Raw genomic sequence first — 22556 nt, forward strand, 5'->3', positions numbered from 1 at the left:
GTAGTTTGTTCTTTGAAAAGAACCATTTAGTAGGCAAAACCTTTCACAGACTGACAAGGAATAACACAAATAATTATTTAGAGGAATAAAGAGGGTATAACTACAGAGGCAGAAGAGACTAAAACTTACGGAATACTATGAACAACTTTACAAAACAAATTTTAAAATCTAAATGAATGATTTTCCTAGAAAATGTAACTTTCTTAAATTGACCTAGACAGACCAAGCGACCTCAGGAAAAACTGGAAAGATGGTTAGTTAGATCTATTCTTGGAAAGTTTTATCAAATCCCTATTTGTAAGATAAAGTTTCAAAGCTTAGACGAACATAAAAATTTTTCCAGTTTAATTTGTAACACCAACATAATCCTGAATACAAAAGTGAGTCAGATTAAGGCAAAAAAATACTATAAGCTAATCTCACTTATGAATCTAAGTGTAAAAATCTCAAATAAAATACTAGGAAGTTAAATCTTCCAGCAGATTAAAATAATTTGTCACGACCAAGCAGGGATCATGATAGTCCCTAAGCAGAACTACAGCAACAAAACTTCAAGAAAAACCATATCTTTCTGGCCAGAGAAATGGGTAAAGAAGCCTTGTGCAAGGCTAAGAGTAAAAGGGAAAATCTGTTTCTTTTTTCTCTTTTTCGCTCCCAGCTCTGTCCAGAGAGGAGCCCAAGTCACAGAGCTGAAATGCAGTGATAATGAATCAGAAATCTAAAACCCTAGCAGAACACTTGTCTTTTTGGCGAAAGGAACCTAGAAACAAGGCCCCTAAGGCATTAAGAGCATGGGGAGAATTAATTCCTGTTCCTTCTTTTCTCTCACTGCATTGCCCCAAAGGCAGTCCAGTCCCAGCTGCAGAGAATTGTGTTAAAGCATGGGCAGATAAATCTCAAAAAAAAAAAAAAAAAAATCCTAGTCTTCTAGGCAAATGACTAGGAAAAGGGGCCCTGGGATCTGGGCAGTGTGGGGAAAATCCCAAGGAAAAGGGAGCTGGAGAATGGGATCCTCTCATTCCATGTATGGACCCACACAAATCCGAGTTTCATACCTAGGATGCACGAGCGTGAGATAGACCAAGACTAGCAAAAGAAGGCTTTGAGATCTGAGCTACCACACAATCTACAAGTTCCAGGCTAATTGCTAAAACAGATCTACAGCAGCAAAGCAAAAAACCTGAAAACAGAACTGACACAGGAAACACCATTCACAGAAAGTAAGACAGAACTCATGGTCTGACTGCCTGCTAAAAAGAACAAAACAAATCAATTTTTCCAGAGAATGTTAATAGAACCTAGAGTTTTACAATATAGTACTCAAAATGTCCAAGATACAATCCAAAATTACTCACTACACAAAGACCCAGAACATCCCATAATGCCAAATGAATTTCAGAGACAAATAACTAAAAGAAGACTTAAAACAAAACTAAAACACAAGCTTTAAGTTTTAAAAGATCTTCAAGAAGTCCAGATAACAGGCGGGGGTGTTACATGTTTTTTTTTTTTTAAGCTTTCAACACATTTCAGCCAAGTCCATTTTATCCAGAGAGATGAAACAAAACTGAAGGGAAACACCAATTTTGGTTTCATTACATTCTTGAGATCTGGGTGCCTGTCATTTGTGTCCTTAATAGTTTGCTCTGTATAGCTATGCCTCTCTAAGAAGTAATGGCTGAGTGTTGTTTGTTAGCTTGCCTTCATGTTGAAAAAATGTATCACACACTTTGAATGAAATCAAAGTGTAACTAGACTGTATAGCTTTAACATTCTGCTTCCACTGACTTGATAATAGTAAGTTACTTGATATAGATTCAGAAACATTTCAGTAATGCAAAAACTAGTTTTATACTGCACTTTAATTCAATCTGAAAGGTGTAAGGAATGGTGAAAACAGTACCCATCCCTAGTTTCAGGATTCAAAACTAGGAATGAGTGTTTATATTCCATTGGTCTTTTTAATGCAAATATAGAATTGAGAGTGTTAGACAATTGTGCACCATCTTGCCTAAAGAGCCCAGGACTTAGTTTATGTTGATACCAGATACAGTTCCATTGTTTTTTTTCTTTTTTTCTTAATCCGACTCTTAAAATGGAAATAAATATGTAAATAATTCTTTATAGATATTTCATCACAAACTTTACTAGAAAACTTTATTATTTTAGAACAAGAAATATGCCCTTTAGGCATCTGAATAATTTAAAATGAAAAAACAGGAGGAAACATCTGCAACTAAAGACATCTTCAAATGCTCAGAATGGCTACAGCAGTCCACAAAAACTAACAGCAAGTCTATGTTCCAGAAAATATTACATGTATTTGGAAACTGGTATCAATGGAAGATATACTCACTTTTAAGTTATTTGCCATGGAACTGTGAAATCTGGAGTACCACAGGCCCATATCTTTGTGACTTCATTTAAACTGTCTGGCACTATGCAATGTATGTGCAAAACGCAGAATTCTACTCACAAAATTAAAAGCAAAACCTGGCTAGGCTACTTAATTTTAACTCACAGTCACCTCAATCTTCTACATTTTTTTTTTTTTTTTGAGATGGAGTCTCTCTCTGTTGCCCAGGCTGGAGTGCAGTGATGCAATCTCGGTTCACTGCAACCTCTGCCTCCTGGTTTGAAGGATTCTCCTTCCTCAGCCTCCCACCACATCCGGCTAATTTTTTTTTTTTTTTTGTATTTTTAGTAGAGACAGGGTTTCATCATGTTAGCCAGGATGGTCTTGATATCTTGACCTCGTGATTTACCCGCCTCAGCATCCCAAAGTGCTGGGATTACAGGCGTGAGCCACTGCACCCCACCCCTACTTTCTTTTACATATCTTCACTCAGTCAAGGATCATTTGAGTACCTGCTATGTTTCAGGTACTCAATGGTCTTGCAAATACCAAGATGAATGCAGTATAACAACTAAAATTAATTAGTCAAGTGGTGCATTACATTATTTATGTCCCTGAGTCCTCAAAAAAAAAACCCTAGAGGGTTACTATATACTGACTGTATCACTGTCCCATTTTACAGATGAGGAACATGCCCTAAAGTCACTGAACTATGATTATACAATTTGAACCCAAGGCAATTTAACTCTAAAACCTAAATTCTCAACCATAAACCTTCACTAGCTTGAAGGAACTCACTTTCTATTGAAATATACAAATGCAAATGAACACAAAAGTAAATGCTTTGACATTTAAGGGCTGTGAGAATTCAAAGGACAGGAGCACTCATTCTGTCTGCAAAAATGTCTACAACATGACTTTGAAAATAGTTTTTAAAGATCAATAAATATCTTCTAGACTAAAAACGGGCAAAGAAAACTACACAGAGAAAAATGTGTTCAAAGGTTCACAATTGTGGAAGCGGAACAGACATCCAAGAAACAATGAAAAATTCAACTGTCACAGAAGAGGGATGGTGGAAAGAGAGTAAAACACAGAAAAAGGAATTTTTACATAATCTTTATTTTTCCCATGAAGCACAAAGGTGTTCTGAAATAGAAGTAACAATCAGACTTCCTTTTTTATAAAGATGAATCTGTTGACGACGTGGAGGATAGATTGGAGTAGAGACTGGTGAGAAAAAATTCCAGGCCAGGCGCAGTGGCTCATGCCTATATTCCCAGCACTTTGAGAGGCCAAGGCAGGAGGAATGCTTGAGGCCAGGAGTTCTAGACAAGCCTGGGCAACACAGCAAGATCCCATCTCTACAAAGAATTTTTAAAAATTAGCCAGACATGGTGGCATGTGCCTGTAGTCCTAGTTGCGCAGGAGGCTGAGGAAGGAAGATTACTTGGGCCCAGGAGTTTGAGGCTTCAGTGAGCCAAGATCATACCACTATATTCCAACCTGGGTGACAGAGCAAAACTCTGTCTTTTAAAAAAGAAGAAAAAAAAAAAGATAGTAATGAGTTGTCAGTTGCAATAGTCCAAGTGACAAATGATAGTTTTTTTCAGATGAAGCAACAGGGCAACAGGGATGGTGATAAGAGGACCTCAAAGACCTACAAGTAAGGATTGAGTTGAAGGTGATGATTTTAACTAAAAATGAGATAACAGATGTCTGGAAGAAACTAGTTTTAGGCTCATATTTTATAACAGAGATTACAAAAGGTTTATTCTGGGAGTGTAAGAGGGAATATAATAGTGATTGCAAAGCACTCTGACTTGCAGGAGATGGTATAAAACTGTACTAGGATTAGACACGTCCATAGTATTAATGTCTTGGAATCTGACTGACTTTCCATCATGTTAATTTCCCTATGTAATGAAATGAGAGTTCTTTAGAAATGTATTATCAGATATTTATGCTAACAGATTATCTGGATACCAGTTTTCACATAACACTTTAGTACTTAAAGGTAGTTGAGTCCAGAGAGAAGCAGGGAAGTATGTTACAAAACAAGGTTTAAGTCTTAAAGTACCACCCTATTTATCCTAAAGAGCTCAGAAAGAATGTAGGCTCTAGAACCAGACAAACCTGGGTTCAGATTCCAGCTCTGTCACTTACTAACTCTATGGACCCACATTATTTATTTATTCTAAGTTATCATCTGTATGTTGGAGAAAACGTGTATCTCACAACAGTGCTACTAGTTCCTAGCACAGACGTGGTAGTTATCACAAATGCATTTTTCCTGGGCATGTTTCTTAAAATAGAAAATTCCATACTTACTAGCAATTGTTTATATATCAGTGCACCTTAGAATATTTCCTTTAAGCTCCCTTAGCCACAGAGTAAAGTGAAACAATACGCAAAGATTTGGGTATATAATCTGGAGCCAGCACAAAAGTTTTAAATTTTATCTTTATTAATGTGCATGCTGCACATAACCATATTTAATACTAAAATGTTAATCTTCAAATAAAATTGGCAAACTGAGAAAATGTACCAGGTCTATACTACAGCAATGCCCATAATATAGTGCCTCAATTACCTCAAGATGTTTCAGATTAGAGAAGTCTGGATGGCATACTGTACAGATTATGCTGCCTTTGGCAAAAAGCCAAGAAAAACCGGAACTACTTATCCTAAAACCCAGATATTTCCTATAGGCAAGAAAAATTTAAAAAATAAGTCCCTATACATTTTGTCCTGAAAATGCACTTGGAGACCTGCTTTAAGTGAAAAAAAGTTTAAAATATGGGCTATGGCTGGAATAAGAATAGAATAACCATGAATCTAAATTTTAAAACTTTACCTGTTTTCTTCTTTTTATCAGAAGTAGTATCCAAAGTAGTTAGGGGAGTAGAGATACTTTTATAAGCATCTTGACTACATCCAGGATCATCTTCATCAGAAGAAAATGAAGATAAATGTTCCAAGTTTTTAAGTTCATTATCAACTTTATCTGATGGACTGTTACTGCCAGTTTCAGACATTAAAGGTGTGGGTGTTGTAGATGAAGGCTTTGGAAGTGGTGGGGGACAAAATGTACGAACCATCTGGGTCCCTGGTCGTCTAGTCCTGTTAGGCATTCGTACAGCAAGAGTGGAAAACTGCTGCTTGGGCCCAGATTTCAGAAAATCTAAGAAAGAAGCAATAAATCCTGTTTTGACTTCTGGTTGTTTTTCCTCCACCTCTTTGATCTTCTGTCTCATTTTTTCTTGATGCTGATAACCATCGTGGCAGCTTTCTGAGGAAGGAGGAGTGTATGGTAAATATATATCTGTTCCCCTTGGATTCTGGCGTTTGCCTTGGGCAGGTCTTTTCAGCTGTTTCTGATTACTGTTGTCTTCCTCTTTAGCTTGCCCTTTTCCTTTAGCTCTTTTCTTTTGAAGGTTAAAATGCATTAAATCTTGGTTTTCTTCTTCAATCTTGACACTGATTGCATCCCCAGATTGGGCCATGGCCAACAGTGCAAGTGCACTCCTAGCTGGGTTCACTGACACACCACTGTCGTCACCCCCTAAAGTAAATTCACTCTCTGATGTCGCACTCTCTCCACTTATACTTCTACTGCTAGAAACAAACTCTTGGTTTCTGTTATTATTTAATGTACTATCAACAGGAACTTCGCTGTCTTCTTCAGATTCATGATTGGTAGCAGACTGTTTCTTGAATGGGCCAGAACTTTGCTCCTGGACTTCATGACTTGGTCCAACCACTGCTGAAGTTACTTTAGTTGGTATATTTTGACCAGATGTTTCAATGTGCTGTTGATCAAGAGTCATTTTTGACTGAAGGGCAGGTACTGGTGAAAGGTTCACAGTAACCTGATTTCCATTTAAGGAAATATCATTTATATTCTGTGACTTTCCTACTGTGGCTGTCATGGAGTTAAAATCTGAAGTCACATGCCTGACATCTAATGACTGCTGAAAATGAGATTTAGAATCACCATCTTCAACAGCCTGCATGGTTTCATTTGAAGTTGACTTGGAAAAATCAGAAGGTGTAACCCCACAAGCTGCTGCTGTAGCTGCTAAGATATCATCTACATTTGATAAAATATTTCTTTCATCACTGAGAAGCATTGCCTCTGGAAAACATATTGATCCAAGAGAAACAAACTGATTCTTTGAATCATGTTGATTTGTTTCACTAAAATGGCCCTTTGTTGTTAGATGTTGTTGTAATGGTTTTGAAGACTCAGAGAGGTCCATTTTCATAACTTCAGAATTTTGAGGATGGAGTTGCTGCTGAGAATGATCGCCATTGCTTTGAATAACATGACCTTCCATCTGAAGGAAAGGATGTACTATTTGTTGAGGGCTTTGAACACGCTGTGCTTGTAATGATGCCTTTACTTGACCTAAACCTGCCTGCAGTATTGACTGCTGAAGAATTTGTAAATCACAGGCAGAATCTAGAAGGACCTGTGTATTAGGAAGAGATGCCTGATGGCCATGCCCTAAAGCATTATTTGGAATTTGAATCTGAGATGGAGCATTAATTATTTGATCATGCTGTTCCTGGACCTTGGACTCATGCACCTTAAGTACAAGAGGATGCTGTTGCTTTAGGTCTTTAGTATTCAACCTTATTTGTGGAGTCTGTATTAAATTAGTTGCCTTCTTAAGATCAAGGGTAGCTGCATTATTGACTTGGCCAATTTGTTGGTTAAGTTGTGTCACTGAACCAACACTTTCTTCTTTTTTTGATGCTTGTAGAGCAACCCCAATAACTTGATCTTCAAGACGGGAATTACTTCTGATTACACTCTGAGAATATCTGTCATCTGCCTTTGACACCTTGTAAGTTGATTCTTGAGCATTAATTTCCCCGTCAGATAGCCTTTGGGTTGATGACTCAAGAGACGCTTGTGGCTGCAATACCTGTAACTCTTGCATTGGAAAACCATCTTCTTGCTTTGAAGATGTATACACATCTGAGTCAAGCTTTCTTTCAGTGTAAGATTTTGGGTTAGGGGAAGGTATGTTATTTTGTAATGTCTGACAATGAGTAGATGATGCAAAAGATGATGACTGGACAGCAGGCAAAAACTTCTGGGACTGGGGAGATGATGACTCTTGAGTCTGAACATTTTGGGAAGAATGCATAGAAATATAATTCTGGCTTGTACTAGAGTCTGGCAAATTCTGAGCCCGAGAGGCAGAAGAATAAGAAAGAGAAGGGGCTGTTAATGTTAGGGACTCCCCTGAAGCATAGCTTTCTGAAGGACTAACAACTGACAAAACTTGTGATTGAGATGAATAGCTAACCTGTGTCTGGCTAACTGGTGATAAACCCTGAGAGTGACCAGATGAGTAACTTTGAGACTGACTGACTGAGGATAGATCTCTTGTTTGAGCAGGGTAATTTTCATTTGTAACCGAAGACAATACCTCTTGCTGATTAGATGAATAACTAAGTGTCTGATTTTCAGAAGTTATAGTCTGAGATGACCCAGAAAAAGTCAGTGTTTTATACAAGGGTGGCATTTTCTCAACCTTGCTGGACCTATAAACCTGTGAATGAACAATAGATGGCACATTATGTGGCTGCACTAAACCGTAATTTTGGGACTGACTAACTGATAAAAGGCTTGGTAGCTGCGCTGTAGAATAAATTTGTGCTTGGCCCGATATTACGGAACTCTGGTTATGTAAAGGTTTGGAATAGCTTAGTGTTTGCACAGGAGGAATTATACTTTGAGGTTTAGGGGTCTTGGTTGATGTTAGTGGTTGTTCTGTAGAACAGCTTTTTACTTTTGTAGTAGGATACCCTGATGATGGAATTGCAGATGAATAAGACTGAGCAAGTTCCACTGAGACCTGGGAGGCCTTCTGTTGCAATCCGCCATTGCTCACCTGAGTGGAATCTCCAATTGGGCTACACGATAAAGATGACTGTCTGGTTGTTTCCTGAAAATTAGCTACACTTGAATTTGATAGATAACTATGTAAAGAGTGCTGTGAACCAGTCAGTTGTGCCTGAATAGACTGGGTACCTGAAGGCCGCTGATGGTGTTTAATAACACTACATTCTCGAAGAAGAGCTCTTTCAATGGAAGCAGTAGAACTAGTAAAGAGAGTTGAACTGTAGGCTTGAGGAGTCTGCTGGGCTCCCCCAAGTGCTGAAGGCAACAAACTAAATTGAGGTTGTAAAAGATGGGGTGCAGACTCTTGAGCTGAGCGGTATGTTGAAGACTGAGGTGGTATGCTGTTACTTAATGCAGAACTGCCCAGGCGCTCAAATGCCAAAGCAGTTGGAACAGTTCCCTGGGAAGTCTTGATTTGTAGCAAAGGGTCATGATGACTTAAAATTCCATTTGATGTAGTGTTAAAAGTTGAATCCTGAAGCACCAAAGGTGAGGTGGTAGCAAAGTTTCTATTGCTGAAGGTGGTAGGATGCTGATAAGCAGAGAGAGCAGATGGTGGAAGTGTTCCAGTGCTTGGCAAAGGTCCAGTAGCAAACAGCTCAGTTGCTGCTGAGGAATGCATGCCTATAAAGAAAAGGCACAAAAATTTTTATGCACTTATGTCACAATTACTTTAATGTATGTTTTCATAGTAGTGACTTGCATAGCCCTCAAACCATCAAAATGTCTTCAGACTGAAAAGCCTGACCAATTAATTCTGCATGTAAATTTTGAAAATTACATTTCAAAATAGGTAGCTTCCCCCTACCCTCTTTTTTATTTACTTATTTTACTGTGTTGCCCAGGTTAGAGCATAGTGTTGCGATCATAGTTCACTGCAGCCACAGTGTCCCAAGTAGCTGATGCATACCCCCACATACACCTGGCTAATTTTTATAGAGATGGGGTCTTGCAATGTTGCTCAGGCTATCTTGAACTCCTAGGCTCAAGTGATCCTCCTACCTCTGTCTCCCAAAGTGCTGGGATCACAGGTGCAAGCCACCATGCCTGGATTAGCTAGCTTCCTTAGAGTAAAAATGAAGTTACAAAGGCATCAGCAACTCATATCTGTAATTGTTATATAAGTCAATTTATATGTAGTTTGATAAGGTCATAGGAAAATGAAGAACCCAGTAAAAATGTTCATATCTTTAGTGATTATCCCAAAGTCCCAATAAAAATACCAATGGACAAACTAAAATGTACATAACATTAAAATAGAAAAAAACCCCACTAACTTGCCTATATCTAACATGATAAATAAATCTAAAAAAACAGTGAACTGCAGTTTCTTTTACCAAAATATATTTACTTAAAAAATCTCTTGCATTTCAAGTTTTGACTTTCTATGAACAGCTTCCCAATAACAACAGATGCATGTTTATCATGAAAAGTTAATCAGAAATTAATAAAGTACTGTCAGAAAGAGACTATTAACATTTCAGGACAGCATTTTAGCCTCATATAGCAAAAGTAAAGATGGGTATACCCTTGTGATCTGAAAGTTCTATAGAAATTTATTCTATAGAAATAAGTGCATACAGAAATATTTGTACCAGATATTCATTATAGTTATTGTTTACAGTAACTAGAAAAAACAAAAATGTCCATAAACAAGGGATCAATCAAATAATTATGACATATCATAATAATACTATTGCCACAAACATTAATTAAGGTGGATATATATGTTTTGACATAGAAGGATATCCAATAAAAATAAGTAACAAACTGTTAGTTACTCTCTAAAAAGTTAGGAACTATCACTTTCCACCTTATATACCTTTTAACTGTTTAAATGCTTTATGGTGAACCTCCATTAAATTTTATTTTTTCATTTTTCGAAAAATGGTGAAAATGATTCTCTGGCTCTTTGAAAAACATTTTCATTAAATATCCAAAAAGAATTACTACTACAAAGATAGAAAATATCTAGTGGCACTTGAAAGAATAAATAATACTTAGAAATGTTTGAAGTAATACACTGATATGAACTAGAATAGACTTTTGAGACAATATAGTTCAACTCCTTTGCTCTAACAATTAGGAAATTGGGGTTGACTGGTGATGTGATTTGCTGAGGGTCAAGTGGTATTCATGAAATTCTAATCAATTGACTCTACTGCTCTTTACCAGAGATCTCCTATTGTTCTTTTGTGTGTGTTGGGGTTGGGGGGGGAGTTGGCGAAACAAAAAGTAGACAGCAATAAAGAATTGACATTTAACTAAATGTAAGGTTACAAATAATGGATTCAGTTTTAATGGTCATTCTAAGGAAAGAACATGTTTTGTATCACATATATCAAATTATATCTAAAGAACCAATTGTAATTACATGGTGATGGACACTATCACAGTTATGCCTAGAATGAGGAAGAGGCTAGTTAGAAAAGGACAGACTATCTGAGGCTTAAAGTGGTAGTAAGGAGCTTCTATTTCTTGAAATTCTTCTATCCAATACAATGATAAAGGATCTTTCTCACTTGACTTACTTCTGCATGATTTATTAGATTAATGTAGAAGAGAGTCACAGAGGCTAGCAAATTCACCACAGTATGCCCACAGAAGATACTCTGAAATGCATCTAATGCTCATACTGTAATCTCAAACATGCCGACAGAAGATGTTTCTTATCATAATACACTAATACCTTCTTCCAGCTAATGGTGTATTTATATGTTGTGTATATTCTTGTCTCAATTTCATTTTTATTTCCCATTCATAGTTTAGGTCTAGTTTAATGTGCTCAAAAATCCACTGAATTTATTTTAAGTGGCCAAATGATAGTAAAATCACTCATGCGCTGAGTAAAAACCAAAATAAAAAACCTTCTACCTCACTAACCTGAGATTCCAAGCCCTTCTGAATGCAATTCAATTATGGGACCAGATACAAATTGCAAAAATGAATTGTTAAAAATTGAAACCTAGGCTGGGCGCTTTTGAGAGGCCGAGGCAGGCAGGTCACATGAAGTCAGGAGTTTGAGACCAGCCTGGCCAACATGGTGGAACGCTGTCTCTACTAAAAACTTAAAGATTAACCAGGCATGGTAGCGCACACTTGTAATCCCAGCTACTCAGGAGGCTGGGACACAAGAATCACTTGAACCCGAGATGCAGAGGTTGCAGTGAGCCAAGATTGTGCCACTGTACTTCAGCCTGGGCAACAGAATGAGACTCTGTCTCAAAAAACAACCTCCCCTAAAAAACCTGAAAAGTAAAAATTCACAAAAACTTTAAAAACAAACTATACAAGGGTAAAAACACTTTACAGAAATATGAAAAGATTTTTTTTTGTCATTATCCCCTTAGAAGCAGAAAAAAAATGTTGCTAAGGCATATTGAGAAAATTCTATTAGTGGAATTTACATCAGAATGTTAAAATACTATTTCCTATAGCTATCCCTTAAAAATATATCCTCAAATACACTATGACATTTCTTCTTTAAAACAAAACTCCAAACAAAAATTCCTGTCATACTACAAAAAAATAGAAATATATATATAGATAATTTTTTATAAGAAATGGTTGAAAAGTAAAATAAGAACAATGAAATAGAAAAGCACATTATAGACCTTGTAGTTGTTGCTGGAAAACGGGCACATTATAATATCAACTTGTAATGGCTCTTATTAGTGATTTAATCTATCCAATTCAGGATAACTTTATATAACACTAACAGTGAAATGAGTCCCAAGATTTTTTTTAACTATACCACCTACACACTCTGAAGTCACTAAAATAAATTTTAATATTTGCTTCTTTCAAGTAGACAAGTAATTAAATTGCCAGATATAAGCTTTATATCAGACTTTCTTTAATCATTATCTATCCCTCAATGTCAATTTATTAGTTTTCATCAGAATGCTAAAACTAAATTTCCGCCAGTAACAAATTCTTGAATTTTAACCACCTTAAAATTTTGAAATATTCCAGGTCTTGAAATTCAGTGGAAAATCAATAAGTAACAAAACTCCCAGCCACAATGATAAGGCTACCAAATGTATATTTTTCATCAGTATTTTTATAGGACTTAAAAATTCTAAAAACAAAGAATCACCTGTCTGCCAGGATGCAGCCCTGAATTGTGGTAAAAGAGTAGTTCCTGAAGCAGCAGCCTGAGCAGTTCGAGATTCAGCAGCAGACAGAAAATTCATCACTGAAGACTCTTTAGTGTTACTGCTGGCACTGTTCACACTAGTATCAAATATTCCAGAAAGACCTACATTTGAAGATAAAATATGTCCCAAAGTAAAATAAAACTATATATATATATATATGTACTTATATAAAATTATATTCCTGACTCTGAAATTTCTGCAAATTGAGGCCAAAACATTCTACAATCCTAAATGGCTTTATTTTGAAATAGTAAACACAATTTAACCAAGCATATTTATAATTTAAAATATCCAAAGATGCATGAAAGAAGATCTTTTAATTCATTAATTATATAAATATTCCCTGTTGGTAAAAAACAAAGCTTTGGCTGGGTGCGGTGGCTCACGCCTGTAATCCCAGCACTTGGAGAGGCTGAGGTGGGTGGATCACAAGGTCAGGAATTCGAAACCAGCCTGGCCAAGATGGTGAACCCTGTCTCTATCAAAAAATACAAAAATTAGCCAGGTGTGGGTAGGGCAACTACAGTCCCAGCTACTCAGGAGGCTGAAGCAGGAGAATCACTTGAACCCAAGAGGCAGAGGTTGCAGTGAGCTGAGATCATTCCACTGCACTCCAGACTGGGCAACAGAGCGAGACTCCATCTCAAAAACAAAACAAAACAAAACAAAACAAAAGCTTTTACTCTCATTTTCATTTTAACATTTCCCATGACATAATTATGTCCTACACATTCAGAACCCAACACATGAAAATTGGTTTTTCTTCTTATTCACTAAATGTACCCAGATCATAATGTATTTCACAAGAGAATTGTTACCAGTAGGTTGAGGTGTGGGAGCATATCCAGGAAGCTGGTGAGAGGCTGCAAAACTCTGTCGCTGAAGGAGATCTGTTTCAGAGTGTGAGGGATGTCCTTCTTCATAGCTTAAACTAGAGAACATTGAAAATCAGTGTGACCAAAATACATAGTCCAAACCATGTGATAAAAAAACTTCTAGAAGAACAACTATAAAAATACCAACCTCCTGACCTATAGATCAGTGTTGGATCAAACACAGTCTGACAATACTGTCACAATGGAGAAAATATATTTAAGATGCATTGGGAAGAAAAATAATACACAGTATTTTCCTTAATTCAACTCTAACTCAAGCAAGAGTCTTTTTACTTGGAGAGGGATCGTGGTACAGCAGAAAAAGCAATATCCTGGACAACACAGAGCTGAATTCATTGTCCAGGCTCTACTTCTGGCCTACAGTGTAATTTAAATAAGTGACTCAATTATTGTTGGACTACTTTCATCTGTATAAAAAAAGGATCAGATGAGGCTAGGTGTGGTGGCTGACGCCTGTAATTCCAGCACTTTGGGAGGCCAAGGCGGGTAGATCACAAGGTCAGGAGTCCAAGACCAGCCTGGCCAAGATGGTGAAACTCCATCTCTACTAAAAATATAAAAATCAGCTGCCTGTAATTCCAGCTACTCAGGAGACTGAGGCAGGAGAATTGCTCGAACCCAGTAAGCGGAAGTTGCAGTGAACCAAGATCACACGACTACACTCCAGCCTAGTGACAGAACGAGACTCCGTCTCAAAAAAAAAAAAAAATAAAAAAAACCAAAAAAAAGGACCAGATGAAAAAAACTCCACAACCTTTCTAATTCTAATTTCCTATGGAATAACAGATAATTCAAATAAAATAATTAATATTCTTTCTCAATAACTCATTGAGAAAATTTCAAGCTCAAACATTTGGAGTAGTCCAAAACAAGATTTCCCCCCCATCTCCTTGAAAAGGAAAGGCCATGTTTTTATTTTGAATATTTTAAACCCATAGGAAAAAACCAAAAGTACAATGAACACCCATATACCTGTCCCTTAAGATTCAACAACTATTAAGATTTTGTAACATCATTTATTTTTCTCTATACCCACATACCCACTTTTCTTTTTTTGCTAAACAACTTGAAAATAACTTGGAGATATCATCAGTTGCATCTCATTATTTAACTAGATATTATTATTAGACTTAAACACATTTAGCATTAGTTCAATAACCATGTAATATATAGGGCATATTCCAGTTTTCCCAATTGTTGCCAAATGTCTAAAAGTTTTAAGCTCTTTTTAACTAGGATCCAATCAAAATTCAATAATTTCATTTGGTTATGTCTCTAACTTAGTATCAGTGCCTTCACCCAACCCCTAATCTCAAATTCCTTGACTTTTTGAAGAATCCAGGACAGCTAAATCATAAGATATCCCAAATTCTAGATTTTTTTTTTAAGAGACAGAGTCTCTGTCAACCAGGCTGCAGTGCAGCGCAGGATTATAGCTCATTGTACCTCCAACTTCTGGAATAAAGCAATCATCCTGCCTCAGCCTCCAGAGTAGCTGGAACTACAGGCATGAGCCACCATACCTGGCCTACTGTATACTACTTATTGTATCACATGAGGAGGCACACAATGTCAGTCTGTCTCATTACTGATGATCCTGAGCTTGAAGTGGTTAAGGTAGTGTATCCTTATTAACATCAGCAACATAGCCAGCCAGGTGTGGTGGCTCATGCCTGTAATCCAAGAACTTTGGGAGGCTGAGGCGGGCAGATCACTTGATGTCAGAAGTTCAAGACCAGCCTGGCCAACATGGCAAAACCCTGCCTCTACTAAAAATACAAAAATTAGCTGGGCGTGGTGGCACAGGCCTGTAATTCCAGCTACTCTGGAGGCTGAGGCACAAGAATCGCTTGAACCCAGGGGGCAGAGGTTGCAGTGAACTGAGATTGCACCACTGCACTCCAGCCTGGGTGACAGAGCGAGACTCTGTCTCTAAAAAAATAAAAAAATCAGCACTGTATCAACATTCCAGCAGTTTTACATCTTTGCCAATACTTGATCTTTTCAGTGTTCTTAATTTTAGCCATTCTAAGTAGGTTCAGTGGAGTCCCACTGTGGCTTAATATGCATTTCTTTGATAACATATGAGGAGGTGCATCTTTCCCTATGCTTGTAAGGCTATTCTTTTAGCTTCTCTTGTGAAGTTTATTCAAATCTTTAGCCCTTTTAAAAGATCTAGGTTGTCAGGCCAGGCACAGTGGCTCACACCTATAATCCCAGCACTTTGGAAGGCCGAGGCAGGTGGATCACGAGCTCAGGAGATTGAGACCATACTGGCTAACAAGGTAAAACTCTGTCTCTACTAAAAATACAAAAAATTAGCCGGGCGTGGTGGCAGAAGCATGTAGTCCCAGCTACTTGGGAGGCTGAAACAGGAGAATCACTTGAACCCAGGAGGCAGAGGTTGTAGTGAGCCGAGATCATGCCACACGGTACTCTAGCCTGGACAACAAAGCGAGGCTCTGTCTTAAAAAAAAAAAAAAAAAAGATCTAGGTTGTCATCAATTTCATTACTGGATATATATCCAAAAGGAAACAAGTCATTCTACCAAAAAGACATTTACTTGCATGTTCATTGCAGCATTATTCACAATAGCAAAGACATAGAATCATGCCCACCGCAGTTGACTGGATAAAGAAAATGTGGTGGGCCGGGCGCGGTGGCTCAAGCCTGTAATCCCAGCACTTTGGGAGGCCGAGGCGGGTGGATCACGAGGTCAAGAGATCGAGACCATCCTGGTCAACATGGTGAAACCCCGTCTCTACTAAAACTACAAAAAAATTAGCTGGGCATTGTGGCGCGTGTCTGTAATCCCAGCTACTCAGGAGGCTGAGGCAGGAGAATTGCCTGAACCCAGGAGGCGGAGGTTGCGGTGAGCCGAGATCGTGCCATTGCACTCCAGCCTGGGTAACAAGAGCGAAACTCCGTCTCAAAAAAAAAAAAAAAAAGAAAATGTGGTACACAAACATCTTAGAATACCACACAACCATTAAAAAAACAAAATCATGTCCTTTGCAGCAATATGGATGCTGCTGGAGGCTGTAAACCTAATCAAATTAATGCAGGAACAGAAAACCAAATACCACATGTTCTCACTAATTAGTGGGAGCTAAACACTGGGTACTCAGACATAAAGATGGCGAAACAAAAACCAAAAAAACTGGGGCTACTGCAGGAGGGAAGAAGGGGGATAAGGATTGGAAAACTAACCGTCAGGTACTATGCTAAGTACCCAGGTGACAGGATCTTTTGTATTCCAAACTTCAGCATCATCCAGTATACCCAGCTAACAAACCTGCACATGTACTCTTGAATCTAAAATAAAAGTTGAAAATAAAAACCAAACCTGATTGTTTCCCTTCCTTACATATCCTGGATCTACATTCATTGTCAAATATGTATATTGGTAGTATTTTCTCCCAGTCTATTGGCTTGTCTTTTCATTCTCTTTCATTTTCCAGTGTCTTTATTTATTTGTTCCTTTTTTTTTTGTTTATTTGTTTTTTTTTTTTTGTTGAGACAAGATCTCACTCTGGTTGCCCAACCTGGAGTGCAGTGGCATGATCACGGCTCACTGTAGCCTCAACATCCCGGGTTCAGGTGATTCTCTCACCTCAGCCTCTTAAGTAGCTGGGACTATAGACATGTGCCGCCACCACTGGTGAACTTTTTGTAGAGACAAGGTTTGTCCATGTTGCCCAGGCTGGTCTGGAACTCCTGGACTCAAGCAAGCAATCTGCCCACCTTGGCCTCCCAAAGTGCTGGGATTACAGGTGTGAGCCACCACATCCAGCCTCCTGTGTCTTTAAATAATGAGGTTTTAATTTTGCTCATTGTGAATTATCAATATTTTTTGTTTTATAGTTAGTGCTTTTGGTGTCCTAAGAAATCTTCACCAACCCAAAGTCACTAATATACCGTATTTTCTTTTGTAAGTTTTAATTTTTTTGCTTTTATGTTTAGGTCTATGACTAATTTTGAGATGTGTCTGCGTGCATGGTGTGGTAAAGTTCAAGGTTCAAATTTTAAATATTTTTGCTTTTTAAAAATTAGGTATAATTTGCACAGGTAGAATTCACCTTTTCTTTTTTCCTTCTTTTTTTCATTGTATTTTTTTTTTTTTTTTTTTTTTTAATTGAGACGGAGTCTTGCTCTGTCGCTCAGACTGGAGTGCAGTGGCGTAATCTTGGCTCACTGCAACCTCTGCCTCCCGGGTTCAAGCAATTCTTCTGCTTCTGCCTCCTGAGTAGCTAGGACAACAGGTGTGCGCCACCACACCTGGCTAATTTTGTTATTTTTAGTAGAGACGGGGTTTCACCATATTGGCTAGGCTGGTCTCTAATTCTTGACGTCATGATCCACCTGCCTCGGCCTTCCAAAGTGCTAGGATTACAGGTATGAGGCACTGCAATTGGCCAGAATTCACCTTTTCTAGTGCTTTTTTTTTTTTTTTTTTTGAGACAGAGTCTCACTCTGTCTGTCACTCAGGCTGGAGTGCAGTAGCATGATCTCGGCTTACTGCAATCTCCACCTCCTGGGTTCAAGTGATTCTCCTGCCTCAGCCTCCCAAGTAGCTGGGACTACAGGCTTACACCATCACATCCAGCTAATTTTTAGTATTTTAGTAGAGACAGGGTTTCACCACGTTGTCCAGGATGGTCTTGAACTCCTAACCTCGTGATTTGCCCACCTTGACCTCCCAAAGTGCTGGGATTACAGCCGTGAGCACCCAGTCTTTTTTTTTGAGATGGAGTCTCACTCTGTCACCCAAGCTGTAATGTAGTGGTGGCAATCTCAGCTCACCGTAAGCTCCGCCTGCTAGGTACAAGCAATTCTCCTGTAATCCCAAGTAGCTGGGATTACAGGCGCATACCACTGAGCTCAGCTAACTTCTTTTGTATTTTTAGTTAGAGATGGGGTTTTGCCATGTTGGCCAGGCTGGTCTTGAACTCCTGACCTCGAGTGATCTACCTACCTTGGCCTCCCAAAGTGCGGGGATTATAGGCATGAGCCACCATGCCCGGCCCTCTAGTGTGTGTTTTGTTACCTGCATAAACACCACCAAAATCAATGGAGAGAACATCTTCATCACCACAAGATTCCCCCTGCCTCTCTATAGTGAACCCATCCTACCATCAAGACCCCAGATCTATTTTCTGCCTCTGTGATTTTGCCTTTTCCAAAATGCCATATAAATTGAATCATTTAATATGTAGTCTTTGTATCTGGCTTTTTACTTAGTGTAACTCCTCTGAGATTCATCTATGTTGTTATTTCTATCAGTGATTCATTCCTTTTTATTGCTGAGCAGTATTCCATTGCATGGATATACCACAGGTTGGTTCGTTTTTTTAAACCTCCTTACCAGTTGAGAGACATTGGGGCAATCATGACTATAGCTGCTATACACATGTGCGTAAGTTTTTGTGTGAACGTAAGCTTTATAGGAAGATGGCTGAGTTATACAGTAGCAGATGTTTAACTCTGATAAACCGCATGTTTTCCAGAATGGCTGTAACATTTTAGATTCCCCCCAGTAATGTATGACTAGTGATCCTGCCTCCATGTGGGCCTTAGGTATTGTTAGTTTGTAAGTTCTTTTTTTTTTTTTTTTTTTTAATTAGCCATTCTAATTGATGTGCAATATCTCACCATCTGCCATGTAGAAATCTTTAGTAAAAGTATCTACTGAAATCTTTTGCCCATTTTTATTGGGTTGTTTTCTATTATTGAGTTTTGAGAGTTGCTTATATATTCTGGAGCAAGTTCTTGGCCAGAGGTTTTGCAAATATTTTCTCCCACCCAGTAACTTTCATTTCATAACAGTATCTTTGGAAGGGCAAAAGTTCTAAATTTTGATCAGTTTTTATCTATTGTACTTTTGGTGTTGGACCTAAGAAATCTTTGCCTAATTTTTTTTTTTTGAGGCGGAGTTTCACTCATGTTACCCAGGCTGGAGTGCAATGGCACGATCTTGGCTCACCGCAGCCTCCGCCTCCTGGGTTCAGGCAATTCTCCTGCCTCAGCCTCCTGAGTAGCTGGGATTACAGGCATGCACCACCATGCCCAGCTAATTTTTTGTAGTTTTAGTAGAGACGGGGTTTCACCATGTTGACCAGGATGGTCTCGATCTCTTGACCTCGTGATCCACCCGCCTCGGCCTCCCAAAGTGCTGGGATTACAGGCTTGAGCCACCGCGCCCGGCCTAATCTTTGCCTAATTTAAGATCTTAAAGATTTTCTGTTGTGTTTTCTTCTGGAAGTTTTATAGTATCAACTTTTCCATTTAGGGCTATAATCTATTTGGAGTTAATCAATAAACCATATATTTGGGGTTCTATTTCTTGACTATAGTGTTACATTTACCAATATCTGTTCATATAAATCGATCTACAAATAATTATATTTTTATACGAGTGTATTTCTAGGGTCTTCAATTCAGTAATGCAAATCTCCCAAATTTGTTCTTTTTCAAAATTGTTTTGCTGTGCTAAGTATTTTCACATACATATGAGTTAGCTTGTCAATTTCTACAACAACAAAAAAACTGCATTGAATCTAAACATCAATTTGTGAGAAATTGCCATCTTAAAAGTACGGAATCTTTTAAGCCACGAATATGGTATAGCTATCTGTTTCTGTTCTTTATCTCAACAATCTTTTGTAGTGTTTGGTGTATAATTCTTACATGTATTTTCTTAAATTTATCCCTAAGTAGCTTTTACTATTATGTTCTAAATGTTTTTTGTAAAAATAACAAATTTGGAATACAATTCTCATACCATAAAGGTCACCCTTTTAAAGTATGCTAATGAGTGGTTTTTAGAATATTTAGACTTCTACAACAGTCAGAATCTAATTTTAGAATATTTTAACCACACCCCAAATAAACGTGTATCTATGAGCAACTGGTCCCATTTCCCTCCTCTCCTCAACCCCTGACAATCACTGATCTACCTTCTGTCTCCATGGATTTGCCTATTCAAAACAGTTCATAAAAACAGAATCATACTACATGTGGCCTTTTATGACTAGCTTCTTTCACTCAGTATGTTTTCAAGGTTCACCCCGGTTACAACATGGATATATCAGTACCTCATTCCTTTTTAGGGCTGAATATTCCATTGTATAGACCTACCACATTTTGTTTATCCCTTCATCAGCTAATGAACATTTAGGTTGCTTCTACTTATGACAATACTATGAATATGCATATACAAGTTTTTGCGTAGATGTATATTTTAATTTCTCTTGGGTATATATACCCAGGAGTGAAATTGCTGAGTCAAATGACAACTCCATGTTTACCATTTTGAGAAATGGCCAAACTGTTTTCCAAAGTAGCTGTACCATTTTACATTTCCACCACCAGCGTATAAGTTATAATTTCTCAACATCCTCACCAATATTTATTATCTGTATTTCTCATTATCTATAATAGACATCCTAATAGGTGTGGAGTGGTTCTGATTTGCATTTACCTCATGATGACTAATAACGTAGAGCATCTTTGCATGTGCTTACTGACTGACCACTTGCATCTTCTTTGGACAAGTGTCTGTTCACATGCTTTGCTCATATTTTAACTGGGTTATCTATCTTTTTATTATTAAAGTATAAGAGTTCTTTAAATATGCTGGGTACAAGTCCTTGATAAATCTATGATTTTTAACACTGTTTTCCATTAATTGGTTATCTTTTTACTTTCTGATGGTATCATGTACAGCATAAAAATTTTTAATTTTGAAGTCCAATTTATTTTTTCTTCTATTACTCATGCTTTTGATAGCTTATCTAAGAAATAATTCATAATCCAAAGTCATGAAGAATTATGTCCATGTTTTCTCTAAAAGTTTTTTAGTTTTAGCTTTTACATTTAGGACTGTTGATCCATTTCAAATTAATTATTTCCTTTGGTGTGAGGTAGGAGTCCACCTTAATTCTTCTGCTACTCAAATTATAATGTGAAATCCCTTAATACAAAAACCCAATGCCCGTTATTTTCAAAATACTCTTATGATTGTATACGATTTTCAAATTATCATAGCAATCATTCTCTATATTAAAACAGGCTACACGTGTATTTCCTTACTCTGGCTGACACAGCCCAGAAGCAATGATACTCCAGTAGCAGAAAACATACCTAGTATCCAGATTGGTTTCTCATACCATTCTCCAAGAAAAACGAACCAGGGTTCCTTGGAGAAATGGCTGATTCTAGTACTGGGGCAGGAAATTACAAGATGAGTCAGGAGCATCTTATAGTACCAGAAAGTAAGAAAGTGCTGAAAAGAAAGGGGGCAGGGAGGGAGGGAAAAAAAATAGAGAAATGACTTTTATGTCAAAGGAACACACAAGCTAATTGAAAGAGTTCCCAATGACCAAAGCAGGAACATTTTGAGCAACAAAATAGTACTGGATTGTAACCCAATGTATAAAATATATATCCATAGGTCCATACTGATAATTGAATGATTGAATAAGTAGAGAGGAAGAGACAAATCTCCCTTGATGGATTCCCAATAATTTATGTAGATTCTCTACCCTGAAGGAGGGAGACCATAACTCCCCACTCAGGTGTGGACTGCACACAATGACACCTTTCCAAAGAGTATAGTATTCAAAAAGGGGAAAAAAAGAGTAACTTTACAATGTAGAAACCTGACAAGTAAGTATCAAACAGGTGATAAAGGCCTATATCAGTAGTGATAAATCATGTTGATAGTTATGTACCACTGATATGGTGTGATGCAAGTGACACTTTACCCCTGTGGTCTCCCTCCCCAAAACTGATAACACCAGTCTAATCACAAAAAGAAAAAACATTAGGCAAATTCCAAAAGAGGGGCATCCTACAAAATACTTGTCCAGTACTTCTGAAAATTGTGAAGGTCATCAAAAGCCAAGTAAAAGGAGGCTAAGGCAGGAGGATTGTTTGACACCAGACTGAGCAACATAGCAATACTTAGTCTCTAAAAAACTTTTAAAAATTTGCCAGGCATGGTGATGCTTGCCTGTAGTCCCAGCTACACATTTCAGCCCAGAAGTTAATGGGTGATCATGCCAATGAACTCTAGCCTGGATGGCAGCACAAGACTCTGTCTCTTAAAGAAAAACAAAAACAAACACACAAAAAATCCAACAACAAAAACAACAAAGTTGGAGAAACTGTCACAGACAAGAGGAGACAGAAAAAGACATTAAGTAAATCTACGGAAATCTGA

At 37.8% G+C, this 22556-nt stretch overlaps 1 protein-coding gene across 3 annotated transcripts in view; it reads right to left on the reverse strand.

The window, feature by feature from the left end:
- QSER1 (glutamine and serine rich 1) overlaps positions 1-22556 on the reverse strand; it is an 89843-nt gene that overhangs the window by 37883 nt on the left and 29404 nt on the right. For 2 of the 3 annotated variants that reach the window (XM_032283644.1, XM_032283643.1), the window contains exons 2-4: positions 13255-13367; positions 12376-12537; positions 5214-8900 (exon numbers count right to left, since the gene is read on the reverse strand). In XM_032283644.1, the coding sequence (XP_032139535.1) occupies positions 5214-8900; positions 12376-12537; positions 13255-13367 (3962 nt within the window). The remainder of the gene's footprint in view (positions 1-5213; positions 8901-12375; positions 12538-13254; positions 13368-22556) is intronic. The other variant, XM_032283645.1, reaches the window with a different exon arrangement.

The sequence above is a fragment of the Sapajus apella genome, unplaced genomic scaffold (assembly GCF_009761245.1).
Source record: "Sapajus apella isolate SASKATOON/1434 unplaced genomic scaffold, GSC_monkey_1.0 scaffold14, whole genome shotgun sequence".
Lineage (NCBI taxonomy): Eukaryota > Metazoa > Chordata > Mammalia > Primates > Cebidae > Sapajus > Sapajus apella.